At 40.4% G+C, this 21,885-nt stretch overlaps 1 protein-coding gene across 1 annotated transcript in view; it reads right to left on the reverse strand.

Moving 5' to 3' along the window:
• LOC125459226 (mucin-2-like) overlaps window positions 1–21,885 on the reverse strand; it is a 119,990-nt gene that overhangs the window by 14,990 nt on the left and 83,115 nt on the right. The window contains exons 37-44 of the mRNA XM_059652219.1: window positions 18,829–18,901; window positions 18,600–18,700; window positions 18,462–18,493; window positions 12,864–13,041; window positions 11,674–11,778; window positions 8,988–9,028; window positions 8,767–8,889; window positions 3,561–3,659 (exon numbers count right to left, since the gene is read on the reverse strand). Of these exons, the coding sequence (XP_059508202.1) occupies window positions 3,561–3,659; window positions 8,767–8,889; window positions 8,988–9,028; window positions 11,674–11,778; window positions 12,864–13,041; window positions 18,462–18,493; window positions 18,600–18,700; window positions 18,829–18,901 (752 nt within the window). The remainder of the gene's footprint in view (window positions 1–3,560; window positions 3,660–8,766; window positions 8,890–8,987; window positions 9,029–11,673; window positions 11,779–12,863; window positions 13,042–18,461; window positions 18,494–18,599; window positions 18,701–18,828; window positions 18,902–21,885) is intronic.

Genomic DNA, 21,885 nt, shown 5'->3' on the forward strand with positions numbered 1-21,885 from the left:
TATCGGAGTGTACTTCACTTTATTCCACCAAAGACTGCTCCCTTTTGACATCTATATATGACTATTTGTTTTAGGTAGATACAGTATTTTTGCCACAGAAATTGATGATACATGCTTCAGGTGTGATGTTGATGTAGCACTGTGCCACACAATGCCATGACCACCCTTTATTCATAGATAGATGGAATGTTCAGTGCTCCCTACTATCACTTGCCTGCCTCTCTGCCTGTACCTAAAAGCAGGACAGAGGCTGCTAAGCTGAGCACTAAAGACACTGAGCGAGGAAAGCAATGCAAGCCAAATAGAATCTGGCAAAGTGTAAGTCAGCGCTGAAGTTAGTGAGTGTGTACGAAGAAAGCAATATAAAGTAACCAAAGGCTGACAGCCTCCAAGTAAGTGGTAAAGTGAGTGAAAGCTAAGAAAGCAAGGCTAAGAGTCATAAGATTTATCAGAGCATCCTTGTTCAAATGCATGAGGTGCATCTGTATCCTTGTATGCAAAGTGACCTGGCAGAAGAATGTAAGTCATAGAAATCCCTAAGTTCCAACATAAAGTGTTTAAGGGCTGAAGTGGTGTCTTAGTTGATCCAAAAGCAGGCATGCATTTGGTGATTTGTAGCCAGCTGCTTTGATTTGGACTGGCTTGTTTCTTAGTAGGAGAAAGAGGAGCTGGAAGTGGCACTTAAATAAGGCAAGATCCAGATGAAATACAAATGCATGGAAATAAAGTGGTCGCCATCCAGGAGGTTGAAGCATAAAGATAATGTTACTAGATCAATAATCCAGAGCCCCACACTAATGTTTTAGTCCATGGGTTTGCAATCCAACATTGCAGATAGTGAAATTTGAATTCAAACAAATCTGGATTCAAGATATAGCCTGATAACAAATGAGCAGACAGGACCAATATCTTGCAAGGTGGTGGGGTTTGCTCATGCTGTTAGTTGGGGTTTAAACTCATTTGGAAGGCTATATGGAGTGGAATTACATTCGGGGGCGAAGCACAGACAAGTAAATATGGGAAATCAAGCCACTGGTGAGGTGCTGGAAGACCAGAGGTTGGCTAATCTGGTGCTACTATTTAAGAAAGGTGGTAAGGAAAAGCCAGGGAACTATAGACTGGTGAGCCTGACATCAGTTGTGGGCAAGTTGTTGGAGGGGATCCTGAGGGGCAGGATTTACATGTATTTGGAAAGGCAAGGATGGATTAGAGATAGTCAACATAGCTTTGTGTGTGGGAAATTGTATTTCATTAACTTAACTGAGTTTTTTGAAGAAGTAACAAAGAGAATTAACAAAAGGCCGAGTGTTGCATGTGATCGATATAGACTTAAGTAAGGCGTTGGACAAAGTTCCACTAGGTTGACTGGTTAGCAAGGTTAGTTCACATAGAATACAGGGAGAACTAGCAATTTGGATACAGTACTGGCTCAAAGGCAGGTAGCAGAGAGTTGCTTTTCAGACTGGAGGCCTGTGACCAGCAGTGTGCCACAAGGATCAATGCTGGGTCCATTGCTTTTTGTTTTTTATCGAAATGATTTAGATGTGAACATAGGAGGTGTGGTTAGTAAGTCTGTAGATAATACCAAAATTGGTGGCGTAGTGAAGAGAAAAGATTACCTCAGAGTACAATGGGACCTTGATCAGATGGGCACACGGACCATTGTACAAGCTCAATGGCTCTATGACTAAATCAGTTTAGAAGGCAGTGCAAATAGAGTTAAGGCACAAAGTGGATGGCATTGATTTTAATGCAATGTGAGTAAGACAAATGAGTTGAAGATGTTGATTAATGCATGGTGATGTGAATTTTTGAGCTGGAAAGTGAATATAAAGAATGCCATCCTACTGAACGGTAGAGCTGGCTTGGGGGCCCAACAGCTACTCTTGTTTGTATTTCTATGCACTCACTGTCACACAGTTTGGATACTGCTAGGTCCACTCACCTCCTGACCTCATTACAGCCTTTCTTTTCTTTATTCATTCACAGACTACAGGAATCGCTGGCAAGGCAGCATTTATTGCCCATCCCTAATTATCCAGAGGGCAGTTAAGGGTCAACCACATTGTTGGTTGGGTCTGGAGTCCCATGTAGGTAAGGATGACAGGCTCCTTCCATAAAGGACATGAATGAACCAGATGGGTTTTTCCATCAATCAACAATGGATTCACGGTCATCATTAGATTCTTAATTCCAGATATTTATTAAATTCAAATTCCACCATCTGCCATGGCAGGATTCAAACCCAGGTCCTCAATGTTATCTGGGTCTCTGGATTAACAGTCTAGCAATAATACCACTAAGCCATCGTCTTCCCCTGAAGTTTAAAGTTTAAACATAAACACAAGAGCTGAATTCCAGAGGTGAGGTAAGAATTACTGTCCTTGACTTCAAAGCCACATTTGACTGGATTCAGTGGGAATCAGGGGAGAACTCTTCACTGGTTGGAGCCATACGTGGCACATAGGAAGATGATTGTGGTTGTTGGAGGCCAGTCATCTCAGCTCCAGAATTTCCTCAGAGTAGTATCTCAAACACAACTATCTTCAGCACCTTCCATCCATCATAAGGTTGGAAGTGGGGATGTTTGCTGATGATTGCACAATGTTCAGCACCATTCATGATTTTTCACATACTGAAACAGTCCAACTCCAATTCAACAAAAATGGGCAATATCTAGATGTGGGCTGCCAAATGGCAAGTTGAAATATGATTTTCTATGACCTAATTCAATACCTATTCAGGCTTAAAACAGTGAATGGCTAACCATATTCCCATTATTATGGAAAAACTCAATTTTTGTTTTTAGATAGGGACAAAAATTTTAATTTTAGCATTTTTCAGATATCCAGGAAGTCCCAAATAGAGAGAAAGGAGGCAGACAGCTTATCTCTTCATGCTAATTTGGTTTATTTTTAACTAGATGAATTTTGGTAGGAAATGAAACTTTGAATGAAAATGTAATGGCCTGGCTAGAGCTGATTGAAGGTTAATAGTGGATTGAATTAAGCAGAACAAAGGGTATAAAAAGGGCCAGATGTTGAGTAAGTAGTAGTAAAGTAGAATAATGATGTGATTGATGTGAAGTAAAGATATGAAGAAGTAGGAGGAAACACATGAAACTGGGGCAAGCAATTTGAAAAAAAGGCCACTGACAACTACATTTTCATAGCAACTTTCATCTCAAGATAGCCTGAATGCTTTGGTGGATCTTTTTTTCACAATGTAATCCCATACCTCCAATCTGAAAGAAAAACAGCAGAAAATAACACAAAGGTAGGAAAAGAACTAATGGGTGAGAAATAAAAATGAAGGAGTGAAAACGAAAGTATAACAGCAAACAGAATGACAAAGGAAGAAGGGGAGAGAAAGCAGATCAGGACTTGGAGATCTTAACTGTTCCTTCGAAGCTGAGCAGGGAACATTGATGAAGTTAGGTGAGAAAGCGGTCATATACTCTAATTTATCACATTCGGACCAACTAGTAATAATTATTGCTTCACAAAACAAAACAGCAGAGAATCAACTATTAGTATTTAAAATAACCTAATTATACAAACCAGTAATAGTTGAACAGATTGGTCTCCTGGGTGTATCACGCATCTAGTTTGGACACATTCACCACAACATCTTCCAATTGTTTCTTTATATTCAAAACCCTGTTGCAAAATACAGTGGTTAATACCTCAAAAAAGCTGTTTGTGCAAACGTTTGCTGTTTCTTAGAGGTAAAATAGTGACTTTTTAAATTTTTAAATGTTAGTTTCAATACTTGATTGTACCTGGCCTTCCATTTTTATTTCAACACTGTTTCCTGTCAACGAGAAAAGATTAACCATGATCAGAGCTATTCCTAGATTTCAACAACTGTTTTCCTGAACTACTGGTAGGGAATGTTTGGCAGAGGAAAGTAAACAATCCATTTATGGCACTTGTGAGTTTATTATGCTTGCAGTCAAAATGGACTATCAATATTCTAATTCCATCATCTGATTTTAAGATCTAAGACCTTCATGAACTAAAGGATGAAAAGGATCCTTTTAAAAAGGATGCTACTGATCAAAAATGACACCTATGATCACCTGACCACAGATTGAGTCAAGATTTGTGAGACCGGTGTGAGAAATACAAAACCAGGCTGCACTGAAATTGTGGAAAACAGACAACTGCGTCAGCTCAAGAAATTCATCATCTGCTTCATTCACATGTGTATGATAATTTCAAATTTTGGAAGGTGAAAAGCCAGTTAGCCAGCTTGAAAAAGAAATGAACAGACTCAGAGACAAGAAACTGAACCTGTATCAACAGCTTGGGACAACAAAGTTAAACAAGAAAAGTTGGATTTATAAGCAAGAACTGGAGATACTACAGACAGTCTCTCAACCTCACAGGCATCTTGTGAAAAAAGCAACTTGAAACCAGAAGTTTACTGAGAACTCAAGATGTACAAAGAGGTAGCAGGAACTGCAGATGCTGGAGTCTGAGGTAACATTAGATAGGGTGGACAGTGAGAGCCTTTTTCCTTGGATGGTGATGACTAGCATGAGGGACATAGCTTTAAATTGAGGGGTGATAGATATTGGACAGAAGTCAGAGGTAGGTTCTTTACTCAGAGAGTAGTAAGGGCGTGGAATGCTCTGCCTGCAATAGTAGTAGACTCGAGATAACAAAGTGTGGAGCTGGATGAACACAGCAGGCTAAGCAGCATCCTAGGAGCACAAAAGCTGACGTTTCACGCCTAGACCCTTGAAGGGTCTAGACCCTTGAAGGCCTGTACTGCGCTGTAATGCTCTATGTTCTATGTAACAAGGTGTGGAACTAGATGAACACAGCAGGCCAGGCAGCATCAGAGGAGCGGGAAAGCTGACATTTAGGGTCTGGACTCTTCTTCAGAAATCGGGGAGGGGAAGGGAGCTCTGAAATACATAAGAGAGAGGGGAAGGTGGTGATAGAAGGTGAATAGTGGAGCAGAGAGGTGGAGAGAAGACGGGCAGGTTAAGGAGGCGGGGATGAAGCCAGTAAAGGTGAGTGTAGGTAGGGAGTTGGGATGGGGGTTGATTTGTGAGGAGGGAGGGGCAGATATGTGGGAGAGAAGGCAGACCAGAGCGGGAGGCAGGGACAAGAGTGGGGAACTGGTCTTGGGATGAGGTTGGGGTGGGGAGATATTGAAACTTGTAAAGTCCACATTGAGACAACTGGGTTGTAGGGTTCCAAGGCGGAATATGAGATAATGTTCCTCCAATGTTCGGGTGGCAACATTGTGACACTGGAGGAGGCCCAGGATGGACGTGTCGTCCAGGGAGTGGGAGGGGGAATTGAAGCGGTTCATGACTGGGCAGTGTTATCGTTTGTCACGAACCGAGCGTAGGCGCACCACAAAGTGGTCTCCAAGCCTCTGCTTGGTCTCCCCGATGTAGAGGAGACCACATCAGGAACAGCGGACACAATAGACCAGACTAGTGGATGTGTAGGTGAACATCTGTTTAATGTGGAAGCTTTTCTTGGGGCCGGGGATGGAGTTGAGGAGAGAGGTATAGGGGCAGGTGTAGCACCTCCTGCAGTTGCAGGGAGGGGTACCAGGGATAGTGGGGCTAGTGGGGAGTGTGGAGTGGACGAGGGGATCATGGAGAGAGCAGTCCGCCCGGAAGGCAAATTAGGGTGGGGAGAGAAATAGATCTTTCGTAGTGGGGTCAGATTGCAGTACCTCCAACAGTTCATCCACTTTACTTTCTATCACTGTAACGACACTTTCTTGTGCTCCACGAGGAGCTCGGACAGTTCATCCACTTCACTAACACCTTCCACCCCAACCTTAAGTTCACCTGGACCATCTCTGATACCTCTTTCTCCTTCCTGAACCTCTCTGTCTCCATCTCTGGTAACCACCTAGAAACTAATATCTATTTCAAGCCCACTGACTCCCACAGCTACCGAGACTACACCTCCTCAAACCCACCTTCCTGCAAGGATATGCTCCCCTATTCCCAATTCCTCAATCTCTGTCACATCTGCTCCCAAATTGAGGTGTTTCACTCCTAGACATCCCAGATGTCCTCGTTTTTCAAGGACCGCAATATCCCCCCGCCAACAGAGGTCAAAAACACTCTCGACCGCATCTCTTGCGTTTCCCGCACCTCAGCCCTCACACCCTCTGCCCACAATAAAAACAAAGACAGAATTCCCCTTGTCCCCACATATCACCCCATTAACGTCCAGATTCAACACATCATTCTCTAACGCTTTTGTCACCTGCAATCTGACCCACTATGAAGGATATATTTCCCTCCCCACCCTTATCTGCCTTCATGAGGGACCGCTCTCTGTGTGACTCCCTCATCCACTCCACACTCCCCACTAGCCCCACCACCGCTTGCACTTTTCCCTGCATCCATGTAGCACCACACATGTCCCCTGTCCACCTCAATCCTCGGCCCCAAGAAAAGCTTCCACATTAAATAGGTGTTCACCTGCACATCTGCTAATGTTGCCTGTTGTGTCCGCCGTTCCCGATATGGTCTTCTCTACATCGGAGAGACCAAGCGGTGGCTCAGAGACTGCTTTGTGGAGCACCTAATCTTGGTTCGCGACAAACAACAATGCCTCCCAGTTGTGAACCACTTCAACTTCCCCTCCCACTGCCTGGATGACATGTCCATCCTGGGCCTCCTCCAGTGTCACATCGATGCCACTGAAAACTGAAGGAACATCACCTCATATTCCGCCTTGGAACCCCACAACCCAATGATCTCAATGTGGACTTTGCAAGCTTCAAAATCTCCCTACCCCGACCTCATTCCAAAACCAGCCCCCACCTCTCATTCCCACCTCGTTGACCTGTCCGCCTTCCCTCCCACCTACCCGCCCCTCCCTCCTCACCAATTACCTACCTACACTCACCTTTCCTAGCTTCATCCTCGCCTCCTTGACCTGTTCGTCTTCTCTCCAGCTATCTGCTTCACTATCCACCTTCTATCACCGCCTGCCCCTCTCTCTTATTTATTTCAGAGCCCCCTTCCCCTCCCCCATTCCTGAAGCAGGGTGTAGGCCCGAAACGTCAGCTTTTCTGCTCCTCTGATGCTGCCTGGTCTGCTATGTTCATCCAGCTCCACACCATGTTATCTCAAGATGTACAAATGTGCCTACTGAGGAAACAACTTAATAGCTAAACATTTGCCACTCAGGTCATTCTCACAACTGAAGGACTTTATCATCTTTAAATGTGCATGTTTGATGTCACGGTTATTATATGTTTTTCAGGGTAGTATATTATAAAATTCCTGTTTTCACTCAAAAATATTGGAAACAGCTCCTTTTATTTTGATCTGGTTAACTATGTTTTAGGTGAGATAATAGGAACTGCAGATGCTGAAGAATCTGAGGTAAGTTACCCTCCTCCCTCTGGACAAACGTCAGGGGATCTCTCCTACTGCAAATTCATCTTCGATCCGCCTCCCCCTCTCTCCCTATTTATTTTAGAACCCTCTTCTCCTCCCCCATTTCTGATGAAAGGTCAGCCTTCCTGCTCCTATGATGCTGCTTGGCCAGCTCTGTTATCTCTAGAGCTGTAGAGATAGTAGCTCTACACCTTGTTGTTTATGTTTTAGGTGAAATATGATAGTGTGTGCTAAGATAGAAATTTAAAATATTGTTGTAACCAACCAAAAAGTGTTTAGAGTCATGGAGTTGTCTGGCATGGAAACAGACCCTTCGATACAGATATCCTAAATTAACCTAGTCCCATTTTCCAGCATTTGGCCCATATCCCACTTAAACCCTTCCTATTCATATACCCATCCAGATGCTTTTTAAATGTAATTGTTCCAGCCTCCACCACTTCCTCTGGCAATTCATTCCATATGTGCACCCTCAGCATGAAAAATTTTCCCCATAGGTCTCTTTTAACCTTTTCCCCACTCACCTTAAACCAATGCCCTGTAGTTTTGGACTCCCCTACCCTAGGGAGAAGACCTTGACTACTCCCCTTATCCTTGCCCCTCATGATTCTAATAAACTTCTACAAGGTCACCCCTCAAAATCCAACATTCCAGGGGAAATAATCCCAAATTATTCAGCCTCTGCCTATAGCTCAAACTCTCCAACTCCGGCAACATCCTTATAAATCGTTTCTGAACCCTTTCAAACTTAACAACATCTTTTCAATATTGGGGAGACCATAATTGAAGGCAGTCCAGGTTGTTCTGCTATAATAAGTGTTTTGTTAATGTGAATTGGTTGTAGCGCAATTGATGAATAGTGGATGCTATTTGGATAAGGAGAACAATCTGTTGTACAGATATAGTGATTTACCTATAACGCAATTTCTATGGTAATTTTCTTAAAGTGACTTTCCGCAGTGTGAGGTCACATAAGAACGCAACTATCGTGTTATACGAGAACTACCTGTATTCCAAAATGTCCTGTACAGCTGCAAAATATGCAATGCACTGATCAAAAAAGGAAAGCATACCCCAAATCCTTTCCTCACTATCCTGTCTACTTGTCACTCTGCTTTTAAAGAACAATGAATCTGCACTCCAATGTATCTTTGTTCAGCAATGCTCTCCAGGACCTTACCATTCAGTGAATATGTCCTTCTCCGACTTGGCCCAAAATGAGAGGAGTCAATCACCCTTCCACCACCTGTTTGTTACACAGCCAGTGTCTTTGGATTTTTTAAATTGTAATTATCAGCATTAAATATATATGCTCCAGTGATTACTACAAAATTATTCAAAATTTTCAAAGAATTCTCAAATATAGTTCTTACTTGTCCACACTTCTTGTTGCATTCGATATTTCGACATTTAATGAGGTTTGACAGAGTTTCCACATCTGTCTCATTGGTACAAGTGCAGCTTTGACAAGGAGAGAGATGAATAATTGCACCTGGCTGTATGGACATTAAAAAAGGATCAATTAATTTTTATAAATAATTTGAACTGATTATTGAATTAAAAGAAAAGTTTACTTTCCAAACAACCAACTTACATAGTATTCTGCCCCTTCATTAACACAAACACCCTTTGGCTCTGTGAAAGAAATATTAGAAATGCCATAAAACATAAGTTAAACTCACAAGTTGCTTTAAGATAAAGTGTTTAATTAATTTCATTTGATAGAACAGTTACTTCCACTGAAGTATGTAAATATCACTGATGTGAAAACTTATAAAAAATTCAAAATGAGTCAATTATCATGCGTTTCTACAGCATATGAATGACAAGTACCAACAGAATGAGTTAGAAAGCAATTAGTGAAGCATTATAAATTAATAAGAAACTAACCTCAGCATATTGCGCTTGATTTTTACTGGAGCCTAGGAGCGCACATTGGTCTGTGCTTATTCACTGATCTGAATGAGGTCATTTAACTACAAGGCCATATTTAAATAGACTAGGCCTAGTTCCAACCCAATGACATGTTGTGAGTGTATCGAAAGAGACAAGCAGTGAAATTTTCTTGTGTAATCCAAAGAATATCCCTGATTGTCTGACCGACACAAAAGCTAATGTGTGAACTGTACTTATTTTTGCACAAGTGCAAGTCTCATCATGTTTGGTGGAATGATTCTTGCTATGAGGCCAAACGGATTTTCTCAACTAATCTTGGCATGTATTGAGTCCAATTTCTGTCCCATCTTATCATATACTATTCCCAGAAGAACTTTCCACTCAGCAGACATCCGTCCTAAGATTAGCATCCATTGTGACTGGGCCATCTTCAATGCCTGTCACTTACCTGTAGGAAGACTGGCATTTGGCAGCTGTCCTGCTCAATTGTGTGAGCAATGAGGATTGATGGCATAGAAGGGGATGCTGTACCACATTTGTCAGAAGAGACATCTAGAAATCTTGGTGGGCAGAATGGTGCAGCAAAAGATGTTCTCTTCTCAGAGGTCCATTAGAGAACGCTTGCCTGATTGTAAATTGTAACCCAGTTCAGTGCCGTCTCCAGGGTGCAAAGAACAGGGCTGTTGTGCTGAAATAAAGGCAATGACTTTCTCCATTCTTCCAGGGAAAGTTTCAAACTCTGATCTTTGCTATCTCATGCTAGTTCCATCCCTGTAAATGAAGCCATCTCTCATTAAAGCCCATGCTCTGACAACCCCTTTAAAACATGCAACACCCATCCTCACTCATTTGCTTGACCATCAGCTTCCCATACCACTAACCTTACGTATCCTGCCAGTTGTCTCCTCATTTCCTCAGACACTTCAACACAATGGTTCCACATGTATCAGCACTAACAGACATATCATCCACTTGTGTCTTACTCATTTGCCTTCTTTGTGTCATTATAAAGGAAGACATCTCATAATCAGCAGAGCAATGGTGGATGTTTGGGCCAGGTTACCGATGTTTGGATCATCATGTCCTATAAGAACTGTGCTACTATTTTGGCTTCAGCATGAATGCAATGCAGTGACCCTCAACACTTCTCACCCTAAGTGCCCATTCCATCAGCCCCGTAGGCTTCACACTTCCCCATGTCATCACACAACCATCTACAACTGCCTAGCTTTCCTCTCCAAACCTCACTTCCCTTAAATTCTTTGAATAGAAGTGACAAGACAACCATGGCCCACACATTGAGCAATCTGACCTGCCGACGCTGGCTCAAATTTGTGACTGCTGGCCACATACATTGCTGACTATGGCAGTCCATCCTGTTGAACTGGCTCCTATGGAGACAAAGAACTGACCATGACCTGGTCTCTGGAATTCAGAAACACAGATCCAGATCACTTGTGCAAATCTTGACCATGGCCAGCACCTGGGACTGTTATGGAAGGCTGCCCTTTGTTAACCTTTGTTGCTTGCTGCAGATGTAGTATGTTTTGGCATGAGCATTGCTGTCGAGCATTACAGGTGCTACACTGACAGAGCACACTGACATATGTCAAGATGTATTGAGGACTGTTGCACAGTGTGACCGCCTGCCTGACTGTGTGAATGCACCTGTTGCCACTGCAAATCATGGCAGGTCATGGGAAAAATAAATGCTGTGGGCCTCCTTCTAGGCACCAAGTGAATAAATGCTGATAGATTAATGGAATAATCCAGACCCATTTCATGAACTGGATGTCTACCCTCATGCGGTAACTGTACTGAACGCAGCCATACATAACTGGCTGCTGGTGTGCCCTGCTAGACATGTTTGAATTTGCAGGGAAAACTATCAGTACGTTGGAGAGATGCTAATATAGTAGCAATGACTCCCTGAAATTCAGATGTCAGTGTCCATGTTGGAACAACTGTGTAGACAGTGCTCACTAAATGTGCCCTGCTCTACCATGGACAAGATGGAGGTTATTCTGAGGTAGCCCGCAAGCTGAATCTACCAAACACACTCTAGTTTTTGTCTTCGGTTTTTCTGACAGCTGGTTTGTTTGGTGATTATAGTGAGGATGGAATTGGGAAATTAATGAGGCCATTTGAGCCATTAGCAAGGATCCTAACAATTGTTAATTGCTATTAATTGACAACACACCACTGATCAGTGAAAATTTTTCCAAGGTGGGCAATGGGGTGAGTTGAACAATATGCAAGATTGAACTACTGGCTAGTATGACTGATAGATGCGATATTCTTCCTCTAACATACTTTTCTGTACATGATTTACATGTCATGCTTTTGTAATATTCAAAACCATACAGATTACTGTGTTAACTTACCACATGTGTAAACTGGACAACAATGCCCATCTGGAATCTTTGACACTATTTTAAATCCAAGACTACATTTTATCTCATTTGGAGCACAGAGATTGATGTTGCACCCTAAATAAATCACAAGTTGTACATCAAATGAAATTAAATTAATTGTAAATGACAGTTAAGCTATTCATGATTATTTTAAGCTCCTTAAATTTAATGAATAACTTAGAATTATATTTTTGATTACTTTAAGTTAATCAAAGTGTATGACCAAATTACCAGAAATTAAAAACTAACCTAAACTGAACAATTGAACATGCATAATCCTTTGGGGTAGACATCTTAATTTGCATTAGGACAGCACATATTCCTACAGAAACATCCTGAAAACCTAGCTGCCCTATTCCATTCCAAAGACTCCAGAACCTGTCACAGGCCTGATACGTATATCATAGTGTGCTTATATATTTCTTACCCTCATTGGTCTATATAATTAAGAAAAGAATTCTGAAATTTCTTTGGAAATTGAGGCCAGTTTATCTCAATGGTATTTTTTTCCTCTTCGCAATATAATTAATATACTACATCTCATTGGAATACTTGTCTTCAATTCAATACAGGATTATGGGCCAGAGAAATATCAGCATTTGGGATTCCCACTTCTGGGGCCTTTGGCTACAAACAAATAGGTAGCATGAGGAATCTGAGGCACAGAAGAAGCATTGATTGTGAGGTTTGGGGGCCTTTAAATAATGTTGGGAGCTGTTTTGCTGTCTCCAAGAATGGCCTGCCTCTGTACTTCACGTCTCACACTTTCCATCATGGTTTGCAAACTGTACCATGAATCCATATGCTGCATGAAGAAAAAAAATCATAGGCAAGTTACAGACGGATTAGATGTGCTTTTACAGCACAGCAAAGCGTGAGACTTATATTTTTCCACCAAACCTGGATTTGAGTTCTTTTCAATTGAATTGTTCTTTAATACATGCTAATAAAAGACCATAAGAAATAGCAACAGGAGTAGGCCATTTGGGCCCTCAAGGTTACTCCACCATTCAATAAGATCATGGCTGATGTGATATTCCTCATGTTCACTTACTTGCCATTACCCCACAATGCTTAATTCTCCTACTGTTCAAGAAATTATCTATTTCAGCCTTAAATATACCATTTCATTCCATGTAACTAAGTAACAATCAACTTACTGCACACAGTTTTCATACAACAGTCATCATTTGGGACTGTTACATTAACATTGATGAATCCTTCTCCTCCACAAGGCGTTGATGGAAAAACAGGGCAGTTGTGTGGTTGACAGATGACACGGTGTGTGATTTTGTCACAGATGCAGTCCTGGCAGTTGAACTTAAATCTTTCATTAAACTATTGAAAACATAAGAGAATAGAAAGTGATCATCAGATCAGATGCAGAGTCATTACTGTGCACTTATTCGACAAAGTAGATAACTTCATATTTTTCCAAATTATGCTCATTCTAATAATTTCTTGCCCTATTCACCTCTCTTTTCCTTATTCATTTGCAGATTCTTTGTGCAGTCCTGACAATATAGTTTACAATTTATCTCTTGATTACTTCATCCAAGGAATTAATGTAGATTTTAAATAGTTGAAATTCAATACTTTTCCCTGCACCATTCCAATAGTTACCATTTGCCAACATGAAAATGGCCTACAGATTCCAAATCTACATTTTCTGTTGGTTAGCTAATTCACTGTGTTAATATATTACAATTTGATCATCTTTTACAATACACTTTGTCAGTTGCCTTATGGAAATCCAAATATGCCACATCTACTTTTTCCCTTTTTCACTGTGCTCATTTTATGCTTAAGGAATTAAAATAATGAATTCGTCAAATGCGATTTCCCATTTGCACCCAATTTACTACTTTTATTGGGATGTTTTTGGTCTCTTCCACCTTGAAGACACATTCATAATACTTGTTTTAAGTTTCTACTATTTCTTTGTTTCTCATTAATTTCTTACTCTCATCTCTAGGGGATCAATGTTTACGGAGCTATGCTGCTCCCTTTCAAATTCTTAGAAGATGTTCCTGTTTGTTTTATTATCATATTCTAGTTTCTTAAATTTTAGGCATCTTTTGCTGATTTTGAAAATGTTCCTTATCTTCACAATATTGTAAACCATTTCCTTCAATTTGTTACATCCTTAACTTTTGTATTCAGCAATAGATTGTTTAGCCTTTCTCTCTCAGTGTAATATTTCTGTAAAAGTGCAGAAATTTCTTTTAAATGTCTGACATTACTTATTTTCCAAGTCCACTTTCATTAACTTTCTTCATATCTTTGTAATTCCCTTTAATTTAAAGTACTAATTTCAGACCTAAGTTTCTTACCCTTAAATTAAATGTGAAATTCCGACGTTATGATTAGTTTACTGAGTTTATCTTTATTAGTTTACCTTTACCATGAAATAATTAATTGATCCTGTTCATTACAAATTAAAAGATCGCCATGAACATGTCCTCAGGTATACTTTTTCCCAATTTGATTTGTCCTGTCGAGATGAAGATTAAGGTTGTTGACTATTATTGCAGTACCATTCTTTCAAGCGCCATTATTTTGTGATATTTGGTTAGTGCGGAGCTGATTAGCTTAGTTGCATAGATGGCAAACATATGGTTTACAACAGAACCAAAAGCACAGATTCAATTCCTCTTCTAGTTGAGGCATACTTGGAAACTGCATCCTCAATCTGACCCTCAGAGTGAAAGTCATTGGCAAACAACCACTAGGGATAAAAAAAATCTGCCAGTAGACTAAATCAGAATGAAATAGTAGCATTCATTGAGCTAATGACCAGCCTACCAGTGAGAATACATAAGTGAAACCTCTATCCTGCAGCTAGTATAGATCATCTATAAACTGCTGTCATCAATAACTTTTTTTCTTTGCTACATTCAAACAGATTCCAAATAGAATCAGTTTGGCACAGAATAAGGCCGTTGTCACGATGTAGAGCAGTTTAATCCAGTTTGCCCAACATCATCTTCATTTAGATAAAGAGACTTTAATTTTGTCTTTGACTTATGTCTTTTATTCTGACCACATCTGTTGTGCACTTTTATGTCAGTACGCTGCCGCATTCTGGTTATCATTAGCTATATAACTACCCTTCAATATCACCTTGTGTTCTTTCTTTAATTATCTACATTTTCCGTCATTTGAAGCCACCAAGCACCCTGAACAGTCCTACCTAAATCCTCTTGTAATGAGGCCAACATAGTATTTGCCTTCTTAATTCCTTGCTGTATCTGCATGTTAAAGTTCAGTGACTCATGAACAAGGATACTCAAGTCCCTCTGTGGGCTAATCTCAAAGATTTTTGACTAAATGTGAGTCATATCATATTAGACTTATACTCCCTACAGTGCAGAAACAGGCCCTTTGGCCCAACAAAACCACCCCGACCCTCACGGGATCCCACCTTGACCCATCCCCCTACAATTCATCGAATCCACATATCCCTGGACACTATGGACAATTTAGCATGGCAAATCCACCTAGCCTGCACATCTTTGGACAGTGGAAGGAAACTGGAGTTCCTAGAGGAAACCCACACAGACACAGGGAGAATGTGCAAAACCCACACAGACAGTCACCCAAGAGTGGAATTGAAGCCAGGCCCTTCGTCCTGAAAGGCAGCAGTGCTAACCACTGAGCCACTGTGCCACCGCGCCACCGCAAACTTTAGTGGAATGATTCTCACCATAGGGCTGAGTGAGTTATCTTGCCATATCTTACAAACACACCACATTAATTACCATATTAACCCTTATGGTACTTATCATGACTGAGCTTTTCTGTTCCATCTTATCAGTCGACGCCCTGACATCAGACCCAGCCATCCTGTTTTGAGGTTGTCACCCAAGTTAGTGCACTCACTTCTGGAGGAATGCCCAGCACTGTAGAAAGAAGATCAGTGTCCTTCTCCACTCCATCAGTGCCATCATCTTTCTGTCTGAAACCTCACACTGTCGCTGCTACTGGGCCCACCTCCCACCATGAATCAACCACTGCCTCTCTCGCTGTTGCATTCAGCATCTTCTCCACTCACTCTCATCATCCCAACCATGAAAATCAATCACCTAATCAATCACTGCATGACCTTCTCACTTGCTCAAGAAACCTTCCCACCTGTATCAGCAGTAATTGTTGTGTCACCATTTTACGTCATTTGTAATACCTGTCTCTCTCTCATTTCAAGAGCAAAATAGCTCACAATAAGGGAAAAAAAATAAAGATGGATGATACACTGTCTGATATTTGACTCCTCACTCTTTATCAGCAAAGGACCTTGACTCTGACTGCTTGAACAGAGCTTGAACTGGTATAGAAACTTGCCCAAGACTTGATCTGCCAAGATCCTCTGTGCAAAGACTTTCCCTTTCAACTGGACTGAGGCCTGCTAATAATCATGGCAAGCTTCCTGGCTTTGCATCTGTGCAAAATGGGATGGCAAAACAGTAGTGATATGGAAGGCAGGGCAGGAATGCTGTGAGCTTACGTGTGAATAGTATGACAGCTAGCCATAAGTCCAATGCAGCTTTATCCAATCCCTGAGCAGAAAGAGTCCTTGATACAATGTTACAATGATAGATGCTGGGCCTCACTGAGGTGCAGCATTGAAATGCAGAATTATAGTGAGTGGATTGGAAACATGCCATGAAGGTGCACAAAGGCTGGCACATGCTGGATGCATGAGGGGTGTATGTGGCTGGCTGCCTGAAATGTTGATGTCTTGTATCCAACATAGAAGTGTTTTGGAGTTGGTGGTGAGTTGAACCTGCTAAGGACCCACTCTGGTTTCTTTGCTCAGTTTTCCTGATGACTAGTTTATTTGTTAAGCTTGGTAAGATTACAATCCAAGGCAAGTTGGGCTGTTAACAAGGAGTTTAAGAAACATTAATGAGTGTTGACTGAACTTGCTGATGCCTACCGAGAATCTGGCCTCACTGCTTGAGAAAAGCATACAAGATACAGTGAGATAATTTCAATGTCTTGATGGAGTTCGCGAAACATGTCTCTAAAGCCTGTATAACTCAGACTGATATGATTCTGCCCAAAATATCTGTTTGGATAACACATTTCTCCACATTGTATTCAGTCTACCATTTTGTTTTTTTTTGTCCACTAATGCAGTCTGTCCAAATCTTTTACAAGTCCACCAGACTTTGCCAATCTGAAAATTTGGATACATTACATTCAAGCCTCACATCCGAATCATTGGGGCGTAAGTACTAATCCTTGAAGTATCCCATTGGTCATAGACTGCCAATTTGGAAATGATCAGTATGTTCTTCTTCGTTGTTTTCTATTCACTAACCAGTTCTCATTCTATGTCTCTTTCTTAATCCTACCTCTGTTGTTGATCTCCTTTCACTCAAGCTCCTCTTCAGCACTAAGATTACAGCTTTAAGACCAGCCTTGTGTAGGCAATTATGTAGCTTTAGGACTCATGCTACTTCCTGCAGAGAACAGTATCTGACCTCCAAATGATACTGTTTCTTTGTCACTATTATATTTCTTTTTACTGCTGTAACTCTATAAACGGTAGTACATCAATGCTTGCAAGCCTCAGAAAAATATATTTCCATCTAATGTGATTGTGCTATCGGAAATTGTTTATTAAATAAGAGTTATACTGGAAACCATTTTAAGATTACCATCTGGGCTCACACTATTTGCATGTGTTAGAAGCTAGATATCAAAATACAAATGACCTTGTTTTATGTAGACGAAAGAAAATTGCACATTCATTAAAAAAGGATCACGAAGACTGTCAATCTCTGCTGCATTCTGTGTAAACATCGTGACCAATTAGAATCTACCTGTCTGTGCTGAGAATTAAAATTGACAATTAATATTGCTGCATCACAGGACAATGATCACCTAATCAATCACATCCACTTCTCATGCTGCATAACTTAGTATTCCCTTTTTCAATTCTGTTTCTTGCATCCTAGTTTTGATGAGTGTCCTCTTTTAGCAATGTTTAATGGTTGGTTTGCTCATCCTTTAATCCTTGCCCTCACTTACACTGGCTCCAAGAACCTCATACCTGTTGGAGACACGTTATTTTCTGGATTCACATATTTGTCTCATTCATAGATGTACACACTTTTCTATGACCAAATCTGAAATACATGACCTTACGCAAGCTCCTGAAAATTTCTCCTTCCCTAGTACATTGCAGCATGTGAAACCCGTGTATCAGTCCATCGATTCCAAACCAAAGTTTGTTGAAGTGCACTCGCCAGGCATCTGTTGGATCCCCCATGCTACAGCTGCAATGTGCCCTACTATTTTTATGGTATTTCATATAACTGTTCAGGTTTTCAAGTACTGAAATATCATTCAATTATCTATATATAGTTTTAATCGAGGTAATAACCTTGTTTATTAATTAATTAAACTTAATTATATATTTTTAGTCTTCCCTATTTTGTTGCCTACAATCTAATTTAATTGCTTAATCTGTCAAGCAGCACTTCCTACCTCTATCTCACTGAATGTCTACATTCACCAACTGCATTTTAAATTTCAGTTATTTCAAAGTGCTTTAAACAAAAGACGATAGGACTTGAAGTGCGTAGTAAGCCAGTTAAACAAGTTGGCAAAATCCCGCAACTCTCAATGTATTTCAGACCATTGCAGTGGTTCAATTGCCTGTTAACTTTATTCAAGTGATAAAATACATATTCATAAGCAAGTTATGATGTAAATAGGTTTTAGTGACTGTATGGTTAATATCTGCTTACCTCTTTAGGTAGTCCATCAGGTCCAATACAACCTTAAAAAAAAATCCTTAGAATTACAGAAGGAACACAAAAAATGAGGGAAGACATCCAAAGAAGTGCAGAAAAAAAGAAAAATGAGAATAAGCAAAAAAAATTTACCGCATTTATTAACACATAGGTCAGTGTCAGGGCTGAAAAGAATGGTACCCTCTGGGCAGAAACATCCTTCTGATAAGTTACGACTAGTCAAATCTGAATTGCTTTAAAAATACAATTATATATTTATTAGCATAGTATATCAGTCATAATTGGTGGGAACAGTAAGTTAAAATATATTTAAAACTATTTTTAAAATAATGCAATATATTTTCTAATGTCTGTAACAAACCTTGAAGTGCATGTAAGTTCCTCTTCAAAGACTTCACATGCTTTGTAAATTTTGTTTAAAGGACAATTAAAAGCTGTATTGAAAAAAAAAGAAATTAATGTTCTTGTCACATTATCAGCAATGTTACAGGTTGGCATTTTAACAGAACATATACTTCTTAATGATTGAAGGAACCTATCAGATACAGAATGGTTGCAGACATCAGAGAAATGGAAATTCTTGACAAGCTTCATCAAGCATAGCTCAGAGTGTGGAGAGGTATAGTTAATTTACACATAAGTGCTGCATTTATTGGTTTGTGTTTTTAGTAATGAGCATTTGTGTTGCTGTGTCAGCTGAGAGGTAAATGTTCTAGGTGATAAATACTATCTACAAAGAAAGGCTAAGAGCTTGGTAATCTTGGGAAAGATTGCTGAAAAATCAGTAAATATTTTATCCTTCTCCAGGTCAGAGACATCTTAAATTTATGTTTGCACGTTTATACAGTTAAGTATTAAACTGAGAAATGACACCTTATGTCATATACACATTATGCATGTGAAATGTACATTATGGGAATTTGGAAACTCAAAATACATTTTCCTGACAATCATAGGAACAGAAAATGTCATGAGCAGGAAGAGCTTAAGCTCCGTGTTTTGGAGTCTGGGCAGCAGCTAGAATCACAACAGTACCTCTGAAATGCTAATTTCCATGTTTCTGGAAGTAGCCAGACAGGCAAGGGTGACCAAAAGGGAAGTTCAGAAGTCCCTTGAATGCATCCTGTTCGCAAACCAGAACTCAGTTTTGAATATTAGTGAGAATGAAGGTGTAGTGATTGTAATGAGATCAACTAGCTATACCTCATAGAATATGAGTTCCCTGATTGGGGCTGTTAACCTGCTCCAATCAAGAAGTCCTGGCTGACAGGTATAAAAGTAATATGAGAGGTTCTGCTCACTTTGAGAGCTGGCTCTGAGGAAGCCAGACCAGTGTCCAGGACTCTCCATGTATAAGTATAGAGTGACTTGGTGGCGGGATACTGGCTTCTGTGGCGTTATATCAGATGTGTTTCTGGGGAGTACAACCAGAGCCATGTACATAGCATTGTGGGGGGAGCTTGGGAAAAAAATAAGCAGGACCAGAAAAGTCTCTGGATTCCAAAATATCCGCCTGCTATAAGAACAAAAGTGTAGATATCTGTGGATGATTGCACATTGTTCAGCTCTGTTTGTAAATCTTCAGGTATTGATGCAATTTGTGCCCACATATGGCAAGATCAGGACCACATTCACGCTGATAAGTAGAAAGCCGTAATTGCCAGACAATGATCAACTTCAAAAACAGGGACTCTAACTGCCTCCGCTTGACATTCTGTGACTATCATTGAATTGCCTGCCATCAACATTACGGTCAAAGTTGATCACAAATTTAAATAGATCGACTTCATAGATGCTATGGATAAAAGAACAAGTCAGAGGTTAGGAACTCTCTGATTAGTGATTTATTTCCACAAAAGTAATGTGATGTAACAATCCCCTCTTGCCATGTGTAGTATGCTCCCAAAGCACTCAAGAAGCTCAACAAAACAACCCAAATGATTAACATCCCACTACTAGAACAAAGAACAAAGAAAATTATAGCACAGGAACAGGCCCTTCGGCCCTCCAAGCCTGCGCCGATCCAGATTCTCTATCTAAACCTGTCGCCTATTTTCCGAGGATCCGTATCCCTCTGCTCCCTGAACATTCATGTATCTGTCTAGATACATCTTAAGTTATGCTATCGTGCCCGCCTCTACCACCTCCGCTGGCAAGGCATTCCAGGCACCCACCACCCTCTACGTAAAGAACTGTCCACGCATATGTCCCTTAAACTTTTCCCCTCTCACCTTGAAATTGTGATCCCTAGAAATTGAGTACCTCACTGTGAGAAAAAGCTAGCTTGAACATTTACTCCCACCACCACCTATACAAGCATATAACAAGATGAAGCTGTTGAAATGACTCCCAAATTTACTACTATAGAATTAATTAAACTATTAAATTAATAAGCACAAAATATGATTTTAATTGAAGTTCTAGATGCTAATTCTGCTTGATCTGCTGCTGTTTTCTTCTCCCTACTGAATTTTATTTTCAATCCCTTATCAGACCTCGTTCTAACTTTTTTGAAATAATGCAGAGTAGGTGTGCTGATGCTGATGAATAGATGTGTTGATTGCTGCCAGGGTCTACTAATACACATAAACACAAGAAATAGGAGCAAGGTTAGACCATATGACCAACTGAATCTAATCCATAATTCAATACGATCATGTCTGATCTGGGGCTTCAATTCCACTTTCTTGTCAACTTCCTATGTTCCTTGATTGTATGACAGATCAAAGTTCTGCCTGTTCTAGCCTTAAATGTATTATGTTGTAGGCTCCACAACCCTCCAAGGAAAAGAATTGTAAAGAATTACAACCATTTAAATGAAGAAATATTTTCTCATCTCAAATCGGCTCCCTTATCCTCAGAATCCATGATGCAGATTCCCTGAATACCTGAAACAATATCTCAACATCTATCCTGTCAACTTCCTTCAGAATCTTGTACATTTCAATAAGATTACCTCTTCTGAACTCTAGAGCATATAGACCCAATATTCTCAGCCTTTCATCATGGGATTAGCCCTTCATCCTCAATTCTAATACAGTGAATCTTCATTTAGTGAATGCTTCCTTTGTACGTCTGTAATATCTTAAATGTTGAGATGAAAATTGCATGTAGTATTCCAGACATGGTCTTAGCAATACTCTGTACAATTAGAGTCATAGAGTCATACAGCACGAAAATAGACCACTCAGTCCAACACCTCCATGCTAGACAGACCTCCCAATCTGACCTAGTCTAATTTGTCAGCATTTCGCCCATATCTCTCTAAATCCTTCCTATGCATACACCCATCCAGATGCCTTTAAAATGTTGTCATTGTACCTGCCTCCATCACTTCTTCTGGCATCTAGTTTCATAAATGCACACCCACTGTGTGCAAAGATTACCCCTCAGGTCCTTTCTAAATCTTTCCGCTCTT

The sequence above is a fragment of the Stegostoma tigrinum genome, chromosome 17 (genome assembly GCF_030684315.1).
Source record: "Stegostoma tigrinum isolate sSteTig4 chromosome 17, sSteTig4.hap1, whole genome shotgun sequence".
Lineage (NCBI taxonomy): Eukaryota > Metazoa > Chordata > Chondrichthyes > Orectolobiformes > Stegostomatidae > Stegostoma > Stegostoma tigrinum.